We start from the raw sequence: 22930 nt of genomic DNA on the forward strand, positions 1-22930 counted from the left end.
AGAGAGCAAGAGGCGTGTGTTTCCTTAGTGTGATTTTGTTTTTCCCGCCCTTTCTCCCCTTTCTTTGCTCTCACTTTATTTGCCGAGAGTGAACGAGGAAAGAGTCCACAAAACTTTAACCAGAAGACCACAAAGTGGGAAACAGGCACGGCGTGAAGCGGCTGCCGGGGCGAATGCGAGCGACGGGCCCGGCCCGGCCTGGAGGCGTGGCCGGAGGCGGGGCGGGGCGGGGCTGCGGTTGCGGTCCCTGCGCCTGCGGCGGCGACCAACGCGCAGCCGGTGGCGAGTGGGTGAGTGAGAAGCCAGCCTGCCCGCGACTGTTTAGGGTTGGGGTACCTGGACGGCTATATGCGGCGGCGGGGACCCTACCCCTGGTTCTCCTCGTTCTCTCTTTTCTTTTCCGTGACCGAAACCGGGCATCGGGTTTCCCAGACTGGCGACTAGTGGCGGTGCCTGTATCCGGGCCCCGGGCTTCCCGGCCGCGGCGGCACAGAGACAAGGAGATGGGGATTGAGTCTCTTACCCGCTTTCCTTCCCGCAGTCTCCGAGCCGGCTCTTTCCCGGGCACCCGGAGTGAGACCCAGAGGGACCGGTCGGATCCGCTGTGCCGCGGGCTCCGCGGCATAGAGCCTTGGGCACCGCGGCATAGAGCCTTGGGCACCAAGAGGCCTGGCTCCAGGAAGGCCAGAGGGCGAGCGGCGCGCGGCTGCCCCTGACCAAGTTAGGGTCAGAGAAGAGATAATGCGGGTTGGGGTGACGGTGTGGACGTACGTCTACAGAACTGTAGTTTCTGAGGATTGGTGATGCCTTGTAAATTTGGGCAGCAAGTCTAGACTGGGTTGTGCGCCTGTTTTGTGGAACATGACCTACTTGCTTCACAGCTCCGTGGTTACACAGACTTACTTAAAGGAAGTGACCATTGTAACTTGGGCATAACTTGACTGATGCTATCAGTTGCAGAAGTGCACTGATTACCGGTCTGCCCTTCCCATACGGGTTCTGATTGGCTCCAGTTAGCTCTTGCAAGCTCTGTATTTAGGAGACAGAGAGAGGTCATGCACTTGCCAGAGAAATGGCCATTTCAGAAACAATGGAGAGTGTTAGGCTTTAGCAAAGTAGCAGGCCGGTTGTGGCCAGTGGATAAAATCCGTTTCAAATTGTTTCCATCCCCCGCCTATAATGCAAAGCAAGGGGACACAATATATCTGGCATTACTTTGTACAAAAGGGACTGTTAGACATGATCTTTCACGGACTTTGGAAAACTTTTAACATAACAAGAACATTACAGAAGCAAAAATATAATTTATGGGAGGTTAATACAGAGTCAGAATACTTGAAATATGATGCTGTTATGTGACATACATACCTTTGCTAGAACCACAGCCAAACTCTGCTACTCTCTAGGAAAGGAAATCAGTTGGATTTGCTTCATGATGACTGCTGTTTAAACATATGAAACAAAAATGAGGGCTGTTATAGACCACATTACAGATTGTGCAGTAAGCTGGCATTAACCTGCTTCAGGAAACATAGGAGCTAAAGATTTTTTTTCTTTGTAAAGCTGACAAAATAGTCTCTTTATTTGTCTCTATTAGTGGTCCAAAAATTTCCTTTCAGAGAAAGAAATAGAAAACCTATAGACCTCCTATCTTTGAAGCCTGCCCTTGGGCTCTGTGTTAAGTAGTTCAAAGGAGTGGTAGTTTATAGCCTGCCTATTTGAGAAATTTGAAGCTGTGAGAGAAAGCCTGATAGTGATATCTTGAACATCTCCTGACTATTGCCTGATAAAAATTTTGAAAGTGTCGCAGACTGTCTGGTGTTACAAACAGTTCACTGTCAATAAAGTTGGTCTGAGGACGTGGTTCCATAGTGTAGCGGTTAGCACGTCTGCTTTACTTGGGTTCGCGCCCCAGTGGAGCCACGGTCCATGGTCTACGGCCATGCCACCCTGAACAAGCCTGATGTCTGATCTTGGAAGCTAAGAAGGGTCAGGCCTGGTTAGTACTTGGATGGGAGACCACCTAGGAAGACCAGGTGCTGTAGGCATAAATAATAAAAATAAATACAAATAAAAAAACAAAGTTGGTCTGGAGAGTCTCTGATAAGTAAGGTGTGGGCTTACTTAGGACCCTGCTTCTCTTAGGGCTGGGAGAAAATAAACAGCGTGACTACAAAAAGTGTGGGCTTTAATGATAGTTGACTTCTGATGTATACAATAGCAGTGGACCACTTTTAAATACCAGTCGGTGGCTGATTTTTAGCAAACGTTTAAGAAAAGGCAAAGCTTCAGACTTACTAGTCTAACAGTTTTAACAGATAATAATATAATCTGCATATGTTGGATTATTTTCAGAACGTATATCAGGTACATCTCATGAACTCTAATCTTTGTTTACAGGAGTGGCAAGCCACTGTGTCACCCAATTTGGATCCTGGCTTCCCTCAAAAGACTCTTAAGGCAAATGTTTGATGACCCTCTGGAGAAGCCAACACTACATGTAACTAAGATATATAGACTTAAAAAAATATATTACTAGTTTTGAACGGATTTTTTTCCAGCCACATTTGTATATATGGGTTTTCCTCACCAAAATGATGACTTTAAGTGTTAGTAAAATCATTTTTTACATCTCTACTAATTACACTTCTCTATGACATTTCATTTCTCAAATTACTACTTTTAGCAAGATTTAAAACTAAACAATTCAACATGATGCTTGTCTTTTGTTTTCTGTCTAATAACATTAGCAATGAAACAATGTAATTAGTGGTCTATAATGGTTTAATTTTCATTATCATGTAAAAAGTTTTTTCATAATCCAAATTTTGCTATAGGGCTGAATTTAGTTTTAGGAAATTCTCCTTATTTTCAATGTAATGATAAAATACTTGAGTTGCAATATTGTCTTCATGATTATTCACCTTTTTTATCCAAAAAAATATATATATTACAATATATCGCTGTGTGTTTACTTAATTCATTTCCTTGGCCTCCAGTTTGCTGCTATTAGTGATGACAGTAGCATCATTACAGTTTCAATTCAAATTACATTTCTATCATTGTAAACTGCTTAAATTGTATCCAGAACAGTGGATGTTTTAAAGAAGCTATACAGCTTATATCCATTTATAATGTGATATAACACATTAAAAAATAAACATCCCCTAAATGAATTGCTGAAATAAAAGATACACACATAAGCACTGTCTGTGTGTTAAACCATTTCTGCACATTCTTACTGTAAAGCATCTTGCCAAGCTGTGTGTCCTTGTTCTTGACATCATGTTAAAAGTGTGCATCTAATATTCTAACAAAAGTTCTGCTTCTCCTCAGTCTCAACTCTCTTGACAAGATATAAAATCCTTTAAGTAAAATGGTTTACTTTGACATGAATTTTTAGATCAAATGTGTTTTCCCAAAGCAATCATATAGGCAAAGATAGGAATGCCATACTTTAGCTAATAACTGCTATCCTTTACATGATGATTAGATTCCTCAATGTCACACTTGCTTAAATGAAATTGTCATTTTTTTTCATTTTTGGTCTTTAAATACAAATATTTGATTTTAATATTAAGCAAAAATGATTCACTTTACACTAATATCACACAAACTGCATTCTCAGAGTGATATATTTGAGTAAGTTCAGATATATGAGAGCAGTTTGTTCTTTTCTGTGTTGAATAACATACCAAATATTTTATCTCTGTCTTGGTGTTTTGTCGTTTTAAACACAGTAATGGACTTTAGTACCCTGATAGCCAGAGAGTTCATTGAGAATAACAGGAGTGTTTGCTCATGTTTTGTTATTGTTCCACACAATTGAATTTTTGCAATTTTTTGTCCTCTGCCCCTGCCCCTTAGCGGCTTTTAAGGTATTTTTACTGTCACCTGTTTCCTAGGACTACCATAACAAAGTATCACAACACAAACTGAGTGATGTAAAACAACAAAAATTTATTCGAAGTTCTAGAAGCTAGAATCTGAAATAAAGTGTCAGCAGGGACATACTCCTCTAAAGGCTTGAGAGAAGAATTCTTTCTTACCTCTTCTTAACTTCTTATGGCTTCCAGCAATTCTTGGCAGCTTTCCTTGGTTTGTAGCTGCATCGCTCTAATTTCTACTTCCATCTTTGCATGGCCCCATTCCCTCTGTGTCTATCGCTCTAGGTCTTTACTTATAAAGACACTAGACATTGGATTAGGACTAACCATCATCTAGGATGACCCCATTTTAACTTGATAACTATTTCCAAATAAGATCACATTCACAGATACCAGGGATTAGGGCTTGAACATATCTTTGGGGAGACACAGTTCAACCCACAACAAACATCAGTGACTTCTATTGAGCCCTCACCTTTCTTATTTATTCCTCTTTAGTTGAGATGGCTTAGGAACCAAATATTCAATTATATTAGAATTGCACATAGACTGGATATTGGGAACTGAATATCTATTCTATGAGCTTTAGTATGTAATAATTCATATAAATGTTCAGAATTTTTTTCTAGTTTATTATTTGCATTTCTAAGTAAATTTCTGAATATAAATGACAAGTTACTATGTATTGCAAAATTATAGCAGCAAATGGTTAATGTGCACCTGCCATGCTAGTTGAATGTCTCTGTCCTGATGGGAGACATGCTTCCAAATCTTTTTTGCTTCAAGGAAAAAGCCACATATGCCTAAATTATTTGGGTTTTTGGCGAATGACTTTAAAATTGTTTAACCTAATCATTGATTTTGTGTGTCCTTGTTTAGCTATCCCTGGAGCATGTGGATAATGTAACAGTTGGGATGCAGTGATGTCGACGCTGTGTCCACCACCATCTCCAGCTGTTGCCAAGACAGAGATCGCTTTAAGTGGTGAATCGCCTTTATTAGCAGCTACCTTTGCTTACTGGGACAATATTCTTGGTCCTAGAGTAAGACACATTTGGGCTCCAAAGACAGAACAGTTACTTCTCAGTGATGGAGAAATAACTTTCCTTGCCAACCACACCCTAAATGGAGAAATCCTTCGAAACGCAGAGAGTGGAGCTATAGATGTAAAGTTTTTTGTGTTGTCTGAAAAGGGAGTAATTATTGTTTCATTAATCTTTGATGGAAACTGGAATGGGGATAGGAGCACATATGGACTATCAATTATACTTCCGCAGACCGAACTTAGCTTCTACCTCCCACTTCACAGAGTGTGTGTTGATAGATTAACACACATTATCCGGAAAGGAAGGATATGGATGCATAAGGTAAGTGGTCTTTGAGCTTATTAATCATACTAACTTAACCGCTAAAAGCTTATCTTCTGATACATTTATACCTAATTTTTAGATATGATATGCCATTAACTTGAAACAGCTATTATTTTCATCTATCTTATTAGATTCAGGTAGATGTAGTCTGATGTCTATGATATTCATAATAACTCTGAAAGATAGGAGATGGTATCTCCACATTACAAATAAAAAGTTAAACTTAGAGTAATTAGGAGAAATAATAAGTTTTATAGTCTAATTATCTTGAGATCCTTTGACTCTAAAGCTTTTTTTTTTTTTTGGTCATGGGTGGGATTGTATGACTATTTCAGTTACTACTGTGTATGAGTACAAGCATTTCAAAACAGTTGTTTCCTAAGCAGTTGGCCATGGATCCTTTGGTCCCTTTAACTTCTTTGCCAAGTTCCCATATTTGCAAAATGAGGAGATTAGATCAAATGGTTTCTAGGAGATATTAATTTCATTTTCATATCATAAATGATATTTTTATTCATTTTTTTCCTTTTGCAGATTGAGCTAGAGGAAAATATTGTTATCCCCTAAGTCCTATAGCTAATCTATAGTAATATTTATATTTTTATATACCTTTAGCAGATCTGAATAACAATTTAATTCTCCTTTCTACTTTGCAATTTGATGCTAACATGAAAATCCATTAAAGCATTAGTTTTAGTTTTATGAGGCTTTTACCAGATAGTAAGGAAAAGTAGTATCTTTTAAAAGAATAGTTTCTTACTATGTTTGCAGGCTTGCTCCTTATTTTTCACATGTATATGAAAATCATTTAAAATCAGGAAGCTCTGTATTCCCCAGATTCAGCTTTATCTTATTTAATTTGAAAAGTGCAGATCATTACCTTTGTGAAACTATGCAGATGTTACACTGACTAGTATCTGCTAAATTTTCTCTTTTTAACTGCAAAAATGGTTTTATTTTGTTTTATTTTGTATTTTCTAGGAGAGCATGGATTTGTTTAGATAATTTTCAACCCCCTCTTTTCTGTCCTAAAGTGAAAAGTATTTTCTCCATGAACTAAATTACACAAAAATATGTCTGCTACTTAACTGTATTGTAAAAAAAACAAACAAACACAAAAACATCAAACATCAAAATGTTATTTTTGAAATTATTTTAATCAATTTTCTCTTGCTCAGGAAAGGCAAGAAAATGTCCAGAAGATAGTCTTAGAAGGCACAGAGAGAATGGAAGATCAGGTAAAGTACAGACTGCATACTCAAACACCACTATGCACATGGCTTGTGTCTGTATAAGGATGAGGGCTACTTTGTTTAGGCTTTGAAGCTATATTAGTTTAACAGTGAGCCTGAAAGTGAACAGAGCCTTTCTTTATGGAGATGTATGGCATAAACTGGATAAAAACTTCAATGTCTTAGACCCGAATAATTCAATGTAAAGAATAACAGTATTGGCATCTACAAATTAATATTTTAATTTAATTAGTATGCACAGAGTAAGGTCTGAATAACTTAATTTATAGTCAAAATTAAAAATTGTATATGAGATTTTATTTAAGGTATTTTTCCTCAGACATTTTCTCAGATGTAGTTGTAACAGGTGGAAAGTGAGTACTCCTAAGGTATCTGTGGGTGTAGGCATAGCTCTAAGCATATTTCTTCGAAGTTCTATCTTTAAAACTCATGTAATTTACATTTTATTCTATGACATATCTATATTTGTTTTAGTATTGAAGTTTGCCAGAGATACTCCTCACCTTCATACAGATCAGGCTTCTAGTGATATCAGGTCTCTAGGAAAATGTACCATGTTTATCCCATGACTTTGAATACCCGTGGAGAGCAGGCACCAGAGTTTGAAGAGCATGATTGAAGAGATGTGGCTTCCCCTGTGGAAATGAAATGCAAACCAGGGCAGAGAAGTTCTTCTGAAGGCAACTCTCGGATGGAGAAAGGCTTCTTTGCTTTTACTCCTGTTACCTGTGGCCACTCTCATTGCTCCCTCTGTTGAAATTCTAGTATGAACATCATGGATGGATTGCCTTTTCTCTGGTTCTCCTTAACACTCCTGACACAGAATGGTACTTTAAACAAAAACTTTTCTAAAAATTTGTGAAAATATAGGGACATTAAACAGGAAAATATAAAACCCTATAAAATGATCTCATTTATAAAATTGTTATGTCTACACTTTTGTAAATAATTTTCCAGTCCAGAGGAGATAATTCTGCAGAATTGTCTGAGACTTATAAGACTTTACCCAGAGAAGCCCAGCCTTTGCTTGCTGATCAGTAAACAGCGTCTCAAGTAATGGGATGACATTTACCAATCTCTAGTTATGGAGTAATTAGTAGAGTTATCTCAAGATAAGGAAATTTAAGACCCAGTAAAATTCTGCTTTTATTTTTTATCAAACCAGAAGCTTGTACTTACAAAATTAACCACTGTTAATAAATTTTCTTTTAATGTCTCTTCTTGAAGATATTATCCTATCACTTCTATGTCCAGAGGAAAGTACACTTGGGACAAAGGTTTTTAAGGTGAAACATTCTCCAGCTGATAAGTTCAAGTTAGAGACGTTGGAGGAGGAAAAGAAACTTGAGAGATTTTTTTAGAGCCTCCCTGTGTACAGCCCTGTAGGATTTCTTTTTAAGCTTCAGTGAGGATATCCATTTGTTTATGATGATAAATGTCAGATACTGCACATATGAACTACTACATATACCTAGACCTAAAGGAAAGTGTTTTCCCACAATTATTCTTTCTGTAAATGAATTGCCTGGTAATTGAGTCCTTGCAAACCTCACATGATGTGCTTTCAGTGACTTTAACAGTTAATACTATTTGGGGATGACGCATTATTGTGAAACAACTTTAGTCATTGCTAGTTCTGGATGCTTATAGCTGTCATCTGCTAAAAATCGTTATACAAGGAAGTAAATTTAACAAAAGCTTCAGTTATTGTTGATTTGCAATGTTATTGATTGTTTAATTGTATAAAAGCATTTAAAATATTAAAGCAGAAACAATAAGTGATTATATTGTGGAGGTTACTACAGGATGCATTTTTTAAAATAATAATACCTTCTTTGATACAAGGGAGTTTATGGCTTAGGATAAAATTTCCGGAGACAACATCACATTTAAATTCTCAAGCAATTTATATGATAGGGGACTCTGAAAAACTGGATTAGGTCACTCAAAAAATGGCTGTAGGGATGACAGAGGTTCTAATTTGAAGATGCATGTGAAGAGTTTGAATAAAATTGTTTCATGAAACATGAGTGAGGAAAAATCTTGTTAGATTGATCTTAAATATGTGCATTTTAAAAACATGTTTACCTAAAAATTGATAGACATATGACAATTTTACCTACATCTCTAAAAGTTTGTATATTCAGGATGGTCAATACTTTAGGGAGAGTGGTGATGGTAGTGAATATATGAGGGATCACCCAAATTTAAGACACTTTACATTTGTGATGTTCTATATTATTTTCATTCAATTTCAGTCTAGAGATTTCAAAATTACATTTTTGAGGAATAAGAAGTAGTATTGTCTTGAAATAACTCTAAAGGAAACATATTTTATTGATTATTAAAATATACATATATGATGATTTTGATTTGCATTTGGGTAAATTATGCCTTACTATGAATACAGAGTTTCAGTATTGATTGAGGTTTTACAACTGAGTTATTTGCTGAGGATTTCAACGTCTTTTTATCCTTGGTTTTCCTCATTTTTAGACATAAACTACATTGATGACCTTTATCAAGAGTTTTTATATCCCACATTTCAAAGGAGATACTTTCTAAATTTATCATGGTGATTTAATTATGCATGTAATAGTAAATGATAAACCAATGATTCTATTCTGACTAAAGAAAATTATTTCCAGAAGAATGAAGATGAGTTTTAAATGGCACATAAATCTTTCAGCAATGTTTTGGAGTGGTAGACTTGTTTGCAGCTGTGTTTGAACAAGTCATCTAGTATTCTTATCAAAGAGCATTATTCTTTGCTTCGATGTTTAATTTTTTATTGTTCAGCTTCAACTTTGTTGTGTGATTTTTTTTTTTACTTCATTTTACTTTTTTGTGCAGGGTCAGAGTATTATTCCAATGCTTACTGGAGAAGTGATTCCTGTAATGGAACTGCTTTCATCTATGAAATCACACAGTGTTCCTGAAGAAATAGATGTAAGTTTTTATTAATTTTATTAAATAGGAGCAATGGTATCCTTTATCAATTTCCTTGAGTTATATTACTATTATGTATATTAGTAATGTTCTAATTTTAGTAGTATTCATTTTTGTCATACATACTATTCATATAAAGCATTAGCCACTTTATCAAACACACCTAAAATTCTGAAGTTTTTTGCCAAACAGAGGCTCTTTGGTCAGTGATAGTTAAAACATTAAATTTATTTATGTGACCATTTTCGTATTTCCCAGAAATGGGGAAATTTTAGATCTTATAGAAGCAATCGGTAAGGCACTACTTTTGGTAACAAAACAGTGTACAAATCAGTGGCCCTTAATGGAAGATTACTCACATTCACTTATCTAGTTTCCTTAATCATTTGTTGAGGACATTTTGAATCACACGCTATGCATATATAGGGAAGTCTTTAGGAAACTGTTCTTGTTGCTTTCTGACATTTTTGTCATTAAGATTTATCTCCCGATTCTGATAGCTCAGAAGAGGAGGAGATTCTTGTAAAAATTGTTGCTAAACCTGCCTGACCAGCTTTTGCATTTGTTCTTCTGAACAAGTTTGTGGTAGTACACAGAGATTGTTTTATGGAGAGTCTTGATTTTAAGGAATGAGGGCAATGTATTATGTTGAACCTAGACTTCAGAAAACCTGTGTATTAAAAGTTATTTCAGCAATATGTTATACCAGAATTTTTTTTTTTTTTTTGGTACATTTTAGATAACTGATACAGTTCTCAATGATGATGATATTGGTGACAGTTGTCATGAAGGCTTTCTTCTCAAGTAAGAATTTACTTTCTTTTTATAAAAGCTGGATGAAGCAGATACAAATCTTATGTTCAATTATGACAGGATTTAGAAGGACGTAAATAACAGCATGTCTACCCCGGATTATTCTAGGGACAACATTGTGTATTTGACCTATTGCTTATCTTTGTGTTATTTTGTCATTTATTACATGTCTGTGATATATTTGATGTTACTCTTCTTAATATTTAAAAAACTGAGTTCTCTAGTATCTGGACAAGAAATCTTGGTCCTTTGGTTCTGGTTTCTTGTTTTAGTTCTCATTAAAACTGAAATGAAGAACCCTTTCAAAGTAAGTTGCATTGCGGATAGACTTGAGTTATTTGGTCTTAGAAAACAAAATTATTTACATTTTTATTCACTCTTTCTATCTTATAGTGGGTTCTAAAATGAGATTTCCTACTGTGTAACCCTGGGAAAACTACCTGAACTCTCTGTGCCTCCATTTCCTCATCTGTAAAATGGGAATAATAATACTACCTACTTCATGAGATGATTGTAAGCGTTGAGTGAGATAAATCATATTAAGCATTTAAAACAGTACCTGGAACATAAAAACACATAATAATGGCTAACATTTTTAATTTATATTTCTTCTAAGGAAAAATGATAGTAATAGTAACCAGTAATAATAGCCAGTGTTTATTGGATGCCTACATATTATTCCCTATACTAAGTGCTTTCTCTACATGTATAATCTCATTCTTCCACTTCAGTGTTTTTTTACAATCGCAGATTATCGTGAAATTTTATTTTTTAAAATGGAATCTTAGAGGCTTCAGCGTGTTTAACCTAAAAGCCTTAAATGGCTTGAATCAGAAGTGCATTAGTGCTGATTCTGTTCAGTGTCATTCATTCATTATATTATTTTTAATTCCATTTGACTTTAAATAAATCATTTAATCTCTCTACACATCAGTATCTTCCACTAAAATGGTGATATTTTACTAACCGTGTTGTTATAAGGTTCAAATGGGAGAATCTCTGTAAAAGGCATGTGGAAAATGTAAAGTACCATAAAAATAAAGATGGCTATTATACTTGTAGTTTTGGAGTTTCTCATGTAAAGCTATTCTAAGTTTTTTGAAGCTCACGTGCCTTTATTTTTTTTTAGTTTGTGAAATTGTTTTACAGCCAATGTTTTTAATTTTTTTTCTTGAATTTATAGTGCCATTAGCTCACACTTGCAAACCTGTGGCTGTTCTGTCGTAGTAGGAAGCAGTGCAGAGAAAGTAAACAAGGTAATTTATTTTATAATCCAGCAAATCTGTCTTTTTAATACTGCTAACGTATAATGGATTGTAATTTAAAGGTTAGGTCACAGTCAAGATGATCTAATAGTATAACAAGGCAATATAATCTGACCAAATTACTGGGACACCCTATGGGAAAAATAAGTTTAAAGTAAACTGTTTGAATAAGAAGTCATTAGTTTCATTTTCAATAACATAAATACTGGTCTCAGTATAAATCATATAATGGTTTCGAGATTATTTTAAAATCAGATATTTAAAAAAATTTGTCTTCTATTTTCTGATGTTATCTTTACTATGAAGATAGCCATATACTTTTGGTATGAATTCCAAAGAAATGTCTGATCACCTCGATTTTATTTTCTTGCTTTTCCCCCTAAATATATCCATTTTAGGGACCATTTGCTATTAAGTGGTCAATGGAGGTTATACTTTATTTAGTAATGTTTGTGACCACTTCATTGCTACACGAGTTACCAAAGAATTAATGAACAATTACCTTTCCAAGCATTAGACCCAAACTAAGAGATTTTGTACTTTTCTTCACTGATCATTAATTAGAAAGAGATTAAGTATACATATCTATCAATTTAAGCAAACCTATTTTGTTAAGTTTTATACAGGAAATATGCTAGGAGTGATTATTTGCTTAACAAATATATTTATAACTTTTTTCTGTTTTAAGCTACCCTGTATATTTACATGACCCTTAATTTACCAAAATTATATTTCTCATACAACCATTTATGAGAGATACCTTAATTATTTTACTTCATCTAGTGACTAGTAATATTATTTCTGTTACCCCCCAAGAAAGTAGCTTTCTATCTGTGTACCCTAAAGTCTTTGGGTTCCATGGAGGGACTTCCCAGTCACTTCTTGGAGGGAGAAAGGCCGTATGGGACTACGTGTTTTTTAAACATTTTTTCTCATCATACATTGTGTTCTGGATTAATAGCTTCCCTTTTATCTTTTTAATTTGAGAAAAAGGTTCCCACTGCTCTAGATTGTAAACCACTGCTTTAATATAAAAACTCTGAATGTAGTCTGAATTCCAGCATAGTTACATGGTATAGGGAAGGAAAAATAAATTTCTCTTCACCCTTCTAGGTTCTTGGCTGAGACCCCTTTGTAATAAGACAAATTAACAGGAGAAAAACAAACAGAAGCTTAATAACATGTATACCTCCTGTATACATGGGAGATATGCAGAAAAACTGAGTAACTCCCCAAATGGCCCAAGCCTTCACCTTAAATACTATCTTCAGCCAATGACAAAAGATGTTTGGGGGTAGGGATGTGGGAAGGCCTATTGATCGATTACGAGGAAAAGCACAGTAATAAGGATACAGTTATGCAGTTCCAAGTCCTTGCTTTCTCCACTGTTAAGAGATTCTAGAGATTTAGTCATCCTCTTCCTGGTACAGAGAGGGATACACCTTTACAAATGGAGATTTCTCTTATAAATTTAAGTGTCTCTTAGAAAAGGATAACTTGCAGGGTTTCTACTGTGTCTACTATTTCTTAAAAATAATCAGCCTAAAATAATCCTTTTGCCAAAAAGGTATATTTGGGGGTGGTAAATTCTGCTCCCTTTCAAAGGCTTTTTACTTGCCCTAATGGATTTATGGACCAAATCCTGTTAGAATCATAGGTTTCTAAACCCCAACCAATGGCTTGTTTATTTTAAATCAAATTTGATAGAATTAGTTCTCGTTCTTTTGAAGGATTTGAACACTCTTTCATATTCATTATAATGGGATTTCACATGTAGAACTCTTAAACAAAAGCCTAATTCTGAGTGATTTAACAGCATTTAGTTTTTCTTGTCCAAAATTGTGTGCTTGTTTGAAAAGCACTTGGCGCTGGGCAAAGATACAGTCAATAATTATACTTCCTACTGAAATAAGGGTTCCAGGGTCAAATAAGTTTGAGAAAATCTGCATATGATATCAGTCACCTGGATAATTAACAATATGTATTCAAATGTCAAAAGTTTTGAGTTATCTTACAGTAAATTTACTAGCATTTCCGAAACTTATTTGACTACAGAATACCTGTTTTAAGCAACTGATAATAGCTCATGGACTATTCTGGGTGACTAAGGAATACTTATTTCTCAGGATATATTTTATTGGTGAAAACAATTTTAGTTTCTTTCATAAGCAAACCAATGGTGATATTTGTGTGTGTGTGTGTGTGTGTGTCACATTTTAATGCTAAAATATTTTCTTTTACAGATAGTAAGAACATTATGCCTTTTTCTGACTCCCGCAGAGAGAAAATGTTCTAGATTATGTGAAGCAGAATCATCATTTAAATATGAGTCAGGACTTTTTGTCCAAGGCCTGCTAAAGGTATAGTTTCCACATGTCACAAGTGAAACCAATTTTGAGTCTCTATAAGTATGTTTTGAATGTTAACATTGAATGCATCTCATGTTTATATGCCAAGGGGCTGATTTCCTTTACACAGATCTGAACATAGGTATATGTCTTATGAATTTATAGTTAATGTCAGTGAAACATCACAGAATATCTTTCTTTGTGTTTTTCTTTGGTTTCTTTTAGCTGCCTGTCTAGCCTTAGGATTTTTTTTTTTGTATGTGCTTGAATCAGGTTGCATGTCTAAATAGGAACATTCTTTTTTACTGAACAGATTTTAATTTTGTGTTACCATTTTGTGCTTATGTACCATATTCATTTATTGAAAAAAAATTTAAAGCTGCTTCCTATCTCGAAAAAGTGTTTAAGATTTGATCAATTCCTATGTGTGTGTATACACACACACACACACATATGAAAAATTACTTTACATTATTTTTAATTTGCCGAGTCTGCTTTTCAAGGAGCAAAAGAGATAAATGTAAATTAGCCATTTTCACTAATTATAAGGAAGACAGTTATTCACTTTATTGAACCCAATATTGATGTTCAAGTATAATCAAACATGTGAAGAAGTAGATTTCCTAATGGTTATGTGATTTTCTCATAGTGGATGCTTTCTTGAGGATGTAGACATAACACATGAAAGAAAAAATATTAAAAATTGTTGCAAATAAAAGTTACATTCAGCTTTTGTATTTTCAATAATGTCCATGCCGTGCACTCAAAGTAATAGTATTTAAGTACAGAAACTGCTTAAGGGAAACTCATTTCCAATTTGAATTGTACAAATCTGAAAATTAGAACTTCTTATCAAAGGCAGAAGGTACTTAGACTTTTATTTTCTTAGGTCCCTCTCATTTAATTATATAACTTTATTCCTGAAAGGATCCTATACCAGATGCATAGAAGAAAAACGTGTAAAGAATTTTCCATGCAACTATAAATTGTATAGCCTTTGAGAAAATGCTTTGACATTATATATTAAGAGCTTTACAAATGTTTAAAAACTTAACCTACTATTTCTACCTCTGGAAATATATCCTAAGGAAGCAATTATGTATGGAGGAAGATTTACTTATAAAGGTGATTTATCACAGCATTATAAAGGTGAAAAATTGAAAATAGCCTTTGTCTTCTGTTTTCTTCATAGCACATAGCATAGTGCCTCATATACAGTATGTCCTTGTTTCATGGCAACTCAACTCACTATACATGGAAAGCATATTTTTTACTTTTAAATCTGAACATAGATTGTTGAGATTTAGAAGAGCATAGGAATAGTCAAGAACAAAAGGTTACTTGTAATCTCACAATTCAATGAATATCCACTGCTGATATTTAGCAGGTATATTTCTGGTCTTTTTTCTTCTGTATTTTTTTTTTTTCACATATCTCCCCCCACCAAGAAAAATTGGATTATACTCCACATATTATAACCTGCTTTTTTCACAATATGTTGTGAATATTCTTCAGTATCAACACAAACTTCAGCTTAATCATTTCTCTTTTTGGATGCTTAGGTTGTTTCTGTCACTATAAGTTTGCATGTAATCATGATTAATATCTGGGTATAAGTTTCTAGAGATTGATTTGCTAAATCAAAGCCAGTTTTTTTTTAATTTAAAAAATAATTATTCGTATCTTATGGCCTATAAGACAGTACGTTTTCCATTCATTACGACAGGATTCAACTGGAAGCTTTGTGCTACCCTTCCGGCAAGTTATGTATGCTCCTTACCCCACCACCCACATAGATGTGGATGTCAATACTGTCAAGCAGATGCCACCCTGTCACGAACATATTTATAATCAGCGTAGATACATGAGATCAGAGCTGACAGCATTCTGGAGAGCCACCTCAGAGGAAGATATGGCTCAGGATACGATCATCTACACGGACGAAAGCTTCACTCCTGATTTGTATGTAATGCCCTGCTTTTTGGTATTGTCATTAAGCAATATTATGAAATTATATCTTTTATGAGTAATAACAAAACAAATGAGTCTGTGTTTAAAATCAAAGAAATATTACTAGGAGAATTATGCTCAAAGATCTATTTGGTTAATCAAGCATTTTTTCTTAAATATGTTTTTCTAAATATAATTGTGTTTCCCATAAGATAGGTTAGATTAGACATTAAAATACATATTTAAATATTAATTTAACAAATATATATTGAGCCCCTAGGCACAGTACTAGGTGCTAAGGTTAATATCTTACAGACAGCGTCAGCTCTCATGTTGCTTACAGTCTAACGTATAAGAAGAATCACTAGAAAGGTTATTAACTAAAATAGAGCAGTAATTCTCAGTCTTTTTGTCTTGATATAGGAATATAAAATACAACAAAAATGTCAAAAAATATTAATAGAGCATTCTTTTACTTTGCATTTTATATCATGGTATTTGTTTCTTGCCGTAAAATCTGATCAGTAAATTAAAAAGATAAAAATGATAATAATGATAATAAAATATTGATTGTGGACTCAATTAGGAAAAAACGTAGTATTGACAAATCTGAATTATAAAACCCCGAGAATATACTTAAACGATGTTTTGAAATCAAGAAAAGAATTGTAGTATACTGTTATGGTTTTCTGTAATCAATTTAAAGTGTCTGGCACCTAGAATGTGCTCAATAAATATTAACTAGAATGATACAGGTTTGAGTATATAAGGAAGCAGTAAAATTGGAGCCAGCAACCTTGTCCTTTGTTTCTAAAAAAAATTTTGAGCTGATGCAACAGACAAGTGGAGCATTAGTAGTCACGCAGGTGCTGAGGTGTTGACCAAAATCATAGAAAAAGAAGACTGTATCCAAGGGAGCCCCAGCTTCATTTGTCAATAGCTACAGAAAGATGACTTTATTAGGACCCATCTTTTCCCAGCTCTCCAATGTTCTTCTTGGTTCCTTACAAAGTTTTCAGGGAGGTAGTGTAGAAAATAACTTGGTCAAAATTGGAATCCAGGTCACTAAGTTTTCACATGTGGTATTGGTAATTTTGGTACCCATGTAGAAATTCTCAGAATTAATTTGTTCCTTTAAGCATTTTTTTCTTCCCTAAAGTGTTTAGTGTTTTTTCTCTTTTTCGATTGTTTGCTTCAAAGCTCTTTGGTGAGGAGAGGGGAATTTGGTGAACTTTAGAATGGGTTTACAACCATCTAGTTTTTTTTGTTAGAGAACACATACGTATACTTTAACATTTCTTAGTCATTTTAACCTGTTAGGTTTACTTTGCTAATTTGACAAACTATGATCAGCCAACTATTCTTGTTTTGCTGATCATAACAAAATGATGTCATGAATTTTAAAATTTCCTTCCAGTTCTAAGTAAATTTTCTGAACATAAAATTGTCCAAAAATATTTTCAACAACTAGATTATGTATTGTTAAATTTTACATATTTTAGACAAATTTTGCTTTTTAGTTTATTTTAAATAATATTGCAAATTTTTAAAGATATTTTTAATTTTAACATTTAAAATTTATTTCAGTCACTGCCACTACATGAAAAATCAGTCACTAAAAATGTTTTTTAACACTTTGCTTCATTTAATTCACTATACGACCAAAACATTCATTCAGTGAAATAGGCATATTCAGAACACTAGACCTAAATGGCCTTATTCTCTCTCCAAAGCCAAATAAGGGTGCTGTCAGTACCCACATTGGCCACAAAATGGACAACCAGTAGTTGTGAAATGCTTATTTTTTTCTTTTCTTCTCGGTTTCCTTCTGTTGTTTGGTACACCCATCTCCCAAAACTAGGAAATTTTAGGTACTTTCCTATTTACCTCTGCACACACACCTCTTTTCTTGCCACTCCTATCAGTTATATGATGATCTCTACTATTTTCAGTCTTTTCAGTTAAAAATCATTTACCTTATTAAGTATTATGTTACCATCTGACTTTGTATAACCTAGCATCTCAGTAAAATCTTTAAGGAAGTAGAAAGCAAGTAGCAGGAAGGAGAAAAGAAAAAATTAAAGGGAGTTCGGGCCTGGGAAGGGAGCAATTTTTTTTTTTTTTAAGCACCTGCTATATCCTAGGCGGTGTGTTAGGTACACCTTCTTTCAAGTGTGCATTACATCTTAACATCTTACTCTGGTCATTGCCAAGGTAGGTAACACTTTCCTAAAACACCAGCTGATTCATGTTACTTCCTAGATGATGAGACTTGTTGATGCAAACTCAGTGGTGCTGATGTTGCAGATAGTTTTCTAGGTGTGTTCCTTAATCCCACTCAAATGATTCTTAGCATTCATCCTTTTACCTTTTTTCATCCTAAAATGTTTATTAGAAGTTATTAGTATATAAAGTTAACCTTTTGTTTTTGTTTTTGGTGGGAGTGGTGTGTGTTTATTTTTATTGCTGTTGAGATGGCAGGAATTGGTAATTATATTTACCAATTATTTAAGGCTCTCAACATTTCTTTATAAGGGGAGGATACTATATAAGTTGGTGTATATTACATATCCTGCTTGAGACTGCTTATATCTTTAAGAAAAAATAATTATATACAGGCCTGACAAAGCCAGTAATATACAAATGTATCTTTGAGCTAAAATGAATGTATATTTTATATTTTCAAATACATCTAATTTTTATAAATATGTTTATATATAATATCCCATATCTAAGAATTTAATTTATTGGCTAGAGTATAGGATTATGGAAGGTAGCATTGTACAGCCATTTCAGCATTTGAACTGTTTTCTTCATAGGAATATTTTTCAAGATGTCTTACACAGAGACACACTAGTAAAAGCCTTCCTGGATCAGGTAGGTGTTAAACGTAAGATTGTCATAGTGAATGATGTGACACATTTCTCTTCTAATATATCCTACAATGCCTGTACTCTATCTGTAACATCATAGAATTAAGTCATTATCTTTTTGTGGTGTCTCTGGTCTTTCTTAAAATGTCTAAGTGATTTTTTGAATTATGAATAGCAGCCTGAATATTAATAATTAAAAATGCAGTATTCCCCAATTCAAATAATGTTTTCAAGTCTAAGCACTAACCTATAACTCAAGGTATTTTCTTTTTGGGGATGGAGGGAAAAGGTACATAAATGTTTTTTATTTGCCTTGAGCCAAAAATGTCTTTAAAACTTAGTATACTTCTGTTTAAATGATAGCATCTTTATTGTCTCATTCTTTTGAAAACATTCTGCTTAAATATACATTTGAAGAAAATTATACTTTTTATAGGACTTATTTCCTAATATAACAGAGCTTTGTTATAATATCATTCTGGGGATCAGGCTAGGAAACATTGTCTTAAATGTAACTTTGAAATAATGAAATCCTTAGGTTAACTAGAAATTTTCGATCCAAATATGTGGTCTATGACATATTTCAAAGTTCAGGGATAATTTGTAGTCATGTAATTCCATGTTTCTCCCATGTTTCTCAAGCAGAAATAAAATCCTACTACACCTATACCCTTCCCCCCAACAAAAGTACTAGAGGATTATGAATATCTCAAAATCATAGTCTAAGCATGGCTCAACTTCTGGAAACTTCCATTTTATTCGACAATGTGGGCAGAAAAAGTCAAGTAACACAGTTGGAAGTAACTTACATTGTGATTTTTTAATAGTAAAAAAAATATGCATATATTTATTCTGAGGTAGAATGCGAAATTTGAGTCTATTTGAGTCAGATTGCTTCTAGACTCACTCAGTACTTCCACCATACTCCTTCCTGTTAAGGGACTGCTCTAATGCATGTGACCTGCCAGGTGCTATTAATGTTGTGATAGAAACATGCTATGTAAGTAGAATGAGAACAGAATATTTATTAAAATGCTTCATTTTCCTGTAGGTCTTTCATTTGAAACCTGGTTTATCTCTCAGGAGTACTTTCCTTGCACAATTTCTACTTGTCCTTCACAGAAAAGCCTTGACGCTAATAAAATATATAGAAGATGATACGTAAGTAAAACTGTATGGAAGAAAAACTTTTGTGCATTGTTTTTGTTTTGTTCCCTTTGGACATTTTCAATATTACATATACATTTTTTTCGTTATTTGTAGGCAGAAGGGGAAAAAGCCCTTTAAATCTCTTCGGAACCTGAAGATAGACCTTGATTTAACAGCAGAGGGCGATCTTAACATAATAATGGCTCTAGCTGAGAAAATTAAACCAGGCCTACACTCGTTTATTTTTGGAAGACCTTTCTATACTAGTGTACAAGAACGAGATGTTCTAATGACTTTTTAAATGTGTAACTTGTTAAGTATATTTTGTCACAGTCATTATTGCTGCTAAAATAGCTCAGTGATATGGGACATATCAGTCCCTCAGGTCATACTCCAGAATCCTACTCAGCAATGGCAGTTAAGCTTAGTTACACTACAGTCGTCACAAGAAGTCTGCAAGGGGATGTCAGGTGCGTTGTTAACAATGGGTACATCTTTTCCTTTGATGTGCTTTCTTGGGATACAGACTTATGTTTACAATTATAATAAATATTATCACTGTCTTTTAAAGACATAGGGATAGCATATAAACTTGACCACAACTACTGTTTTTTGAAACTTAGGATTCATGGTTTACATGTATCAAAGTGAAGTCTGAGTTAGCTTTCACAGATATAATACTAGTTGACTTTCCATCTTTTGGTGTTTCTTAGTATATGGGATTACTGTAATACTATTGTGATTAGCTGAAAATTAGAGCATCTGAAATATTTCAGTTCCATAGACAGGAAGTTAACTTGAACCTAGCATAAGCTTTAGGAAAAAAATATTGGTCAAGCAGATGTTTAATTGAAATTCATTTTTAGATCCTACTTGTAGACTTAGTCCTTCAAATTCAGTCTGTGTAGATATGTCAAGCAGTGTATATCGTCCCAATTATGATAAACTACAGTCAGGGTGGTTTTAGTTTGTTAAGCTCTGTCAGAAAATATAACAATTGAATTTTATGTTTTAGTAGATGTTGCCAACTTTTTAAATTAATTTTCATTATTTTGAGCCAAATGGAAATGTGTACCTCCTGTGCCTTTTTTTTCCCTTGGAAAATATAATTACTTAGAAGAAGTTCGTATTTCACTAGTCAGTTATTTTCATCTTGTTTTCTTCTTGTATAGTCTTACCCTGATTTGGCAATCATTGTAACTTAGAGATTATTAAATGCAATAGAGAATGTACTAGCTAGTAATATGTTATTTCAGAAATAGAAAATAGTATCTTGTCTTCTTCTTGCTTATATTTCTGTGCATATTTTTGAAGTTGTTGCCATGTCTCTGCCTGCATTACATGAAGAATAGCAAGAGAAACTTTACTGACGTGCTATTATACTAGGTGCTACTTAAGCAGAACTAAGTGGTCTATTTCTTTTGTTTCCTTAATGTGTTTAAACCATTTTGTTAGCTATGAAATAACTGATTAACGTAATTCTGTGCTGGAATAATGTTGACATAGTAATATATATAAGCATAAAAAGTGTTTTTATTTAAAACTGTGGAAGTAACACAAAAGGGACAAATATTTATAAGAAAGGGATAAAAGTAATAGAGCGCCTCTGCCCTTACCCACCAGATTTAACCAAAAATATGTTCTGTTGTAAAAGGTCTTAATAGCCTTTAACGTCACTAATAAGAAAGTTGTACAGTTTGATTTTTAGACACACACACTGAACTTGAACTGCTCTGTAGCTCAGTCATGAAAAACTGTACAAATACCATGTTGTACCCCTTACTCAATGTTTTTTTATATGATAGATTATTTAAGTGCTGACTAATTTTTTTTTCTGGTTTATTGTATTGTTACACAGAGTGCAAGTTGTATAGTGAAATAAGTTATTAAAGCATGTGTAAACACTGCTACATATATTTTCTCCTAGAAGGAGAATTTTGAATAAAATATTTTTGAAATTTTGTCTCCTACAATTATTTGTTCAGAAAAGCCTTACTATGATATTGAAAGACTGTTTTTCCTTCAGCTGACTGTCATGTTGAACCTAAACTAGATTTTTTTTAGTTTTTCTTTTGAAAGAAAATACGTTTAAAGATTATGATTCTGGTGAGGGGGGACCAAAGTTTGCCCCCCCAAAATAAGCCTTTTGGGATATTGATTATTATAAGCTGGTTATTTTTTAGAAACAAAAGACTCAAAAAGAACCTTCGATCTTCTCCCTAACTGCCTAAATATATTTAGATAGAGTACCTGCTCTAGGAAAGGAGATACCATAGATAACTATAGTTAATATGAAACATGAACTAAGTATGATAAGCAGGGAGGAACATAGCAAGGGAGGCCCTTTTGATTAAAGTCTGTAGTTAAAGATGGCGTGGCAGATATTTACCAAACATTTGCTTTTCTGTCTCAATGTGAATTGCTTTCCTTCTATTCAAGATCCCAAGACACAAACCCCTCCCCGTTTCTCCTTAGCTCAAAATGGCATATAAGCCTTAACTGCTTGATATGTCCTGGTGTCTCATTTTCTTAAGGAGCCCCCATATGTACATAAAAAATAAATTTGGTCATTCTCTCCCGTTATTCTGTCTCATGTTAATTTGGTAATTATTCCAGCCACAAGAACTTAGAAGGTAGAAAGAAAATTATTTTTTCCACCCCCACACTGGAATCTTATGTTGTTTTTGTTGTTTAAAAAGGCTTTCTGCTTATAACTCCCAGGGTTACATTTTGATTTTTAAAATTTATATATATATTTAATATTTCAAATGTAAGATAATGGGGTAAATTCTCTTTAAAAAATTCCTGTTATAATAACATTAACAAAACCTAAGCTGGTTATTCCTTCCAGTTAATCAGTACAGGTGTCCAAAATGAAAGTGGAAGCATTCTATGCCCTTTAATCTGAAAAGAAAGAAGATTTGACATTTTTCCACAGAAAGAAAATTAATTCATAAATATAACAGTCGAGTTAAAAGGTTTCTTTAAAAGACTGGTTAATTGCATTGCTAAGATTCTCAAAGAAGAAACCAAAACTTTTTATGATTCTATTTTGTCTCCTTTGTTGGCTCAT

The 22930-nt window shown here is 34.0% G+C and overlaps 2 protein-coding genes and 1 pseudogene across 4 annotated transcripts in view; 2 read left to right on the plus strand and 1 right to left on the minus strand.

The window, feature by feature from the left end:
* The window catches only part of LOC111733687, a 55101-nt gene extending 54476 nt beyond the window's left edge, over positions 1–625 (minus strand). The window contains exons 1-2 of the mRNA XM_023525743.1: positions 337–625; positions 75–253 (exon numbers count right to left, since the gene is read on the minus strand). Of these exons, the coding sequence (XP_023381511.1) occupies positions 75–253; positions 337–625 (468 nt within the window). The remainder of the gene's footprint in view (positions 1–74; positions 254–336) is intronic.
* On the plus strand, positions 225–21827 carry CUNH9orf72 (chromosome unknown C9orf72 homolog). Of its 3 annotated transcripts, none has more exons than XM_023525744.1 (12): positions 225–290; positions 2401–2609; positions 4767–5254; positions 6436–6495; positions 9364–9459; positions 10199–10263; positions 11456–11528; positions 13781–13897; positions 15612–15847; positions 18655–18712; positions 19760–19869; positions 19972–21827. In XM_023525744.1, exons 3-12 carry the CDS (start codon positions 4811–4813, stop codon positions 20156–20158), a joined length of 1446 nt encoding a protein of 481 aa, XP_023381512.1. In that variant the 5' UTR covers positions 225–290; positions 2401–2609; positions 4767–4810; the 3' UTR covers positions 20159–21827. The 3 variants fall into 3 exon arrangements, with proteins under 3 accessions (XP_023381512.1, XP_011383022.1, XP_011383023.1); XM_011384720.2 differs by having other exon boundaries at positions 2401–2500; XM_011384721.2 differs by lacking the exon at positions 2401–2609 and having other exon boundaries at positions 235–290.
* On the plus strand, positions 1933–2048 carry LOC111733691 (annotated as a pseudogene).
* Positions 21828–22930: the final 1103 nt, after the last annotated feature.

This window comes from Pteropus vampyrus, unplaced genomic scaffold (assembly GCF_000151845.1).
Source record: "Pteropus vampyrus isolate Shadow unplaced genomic scaffold, Pvam_2.0 Scaffold619, whole genome shotgun sequence".
Classification (NCBI taxonomy): Eukaryota; Metazoa; Chordata; class Mammalia; order Chiroptera; family Pteropodidae; genus Pteropus; species Pteropus vampyrus.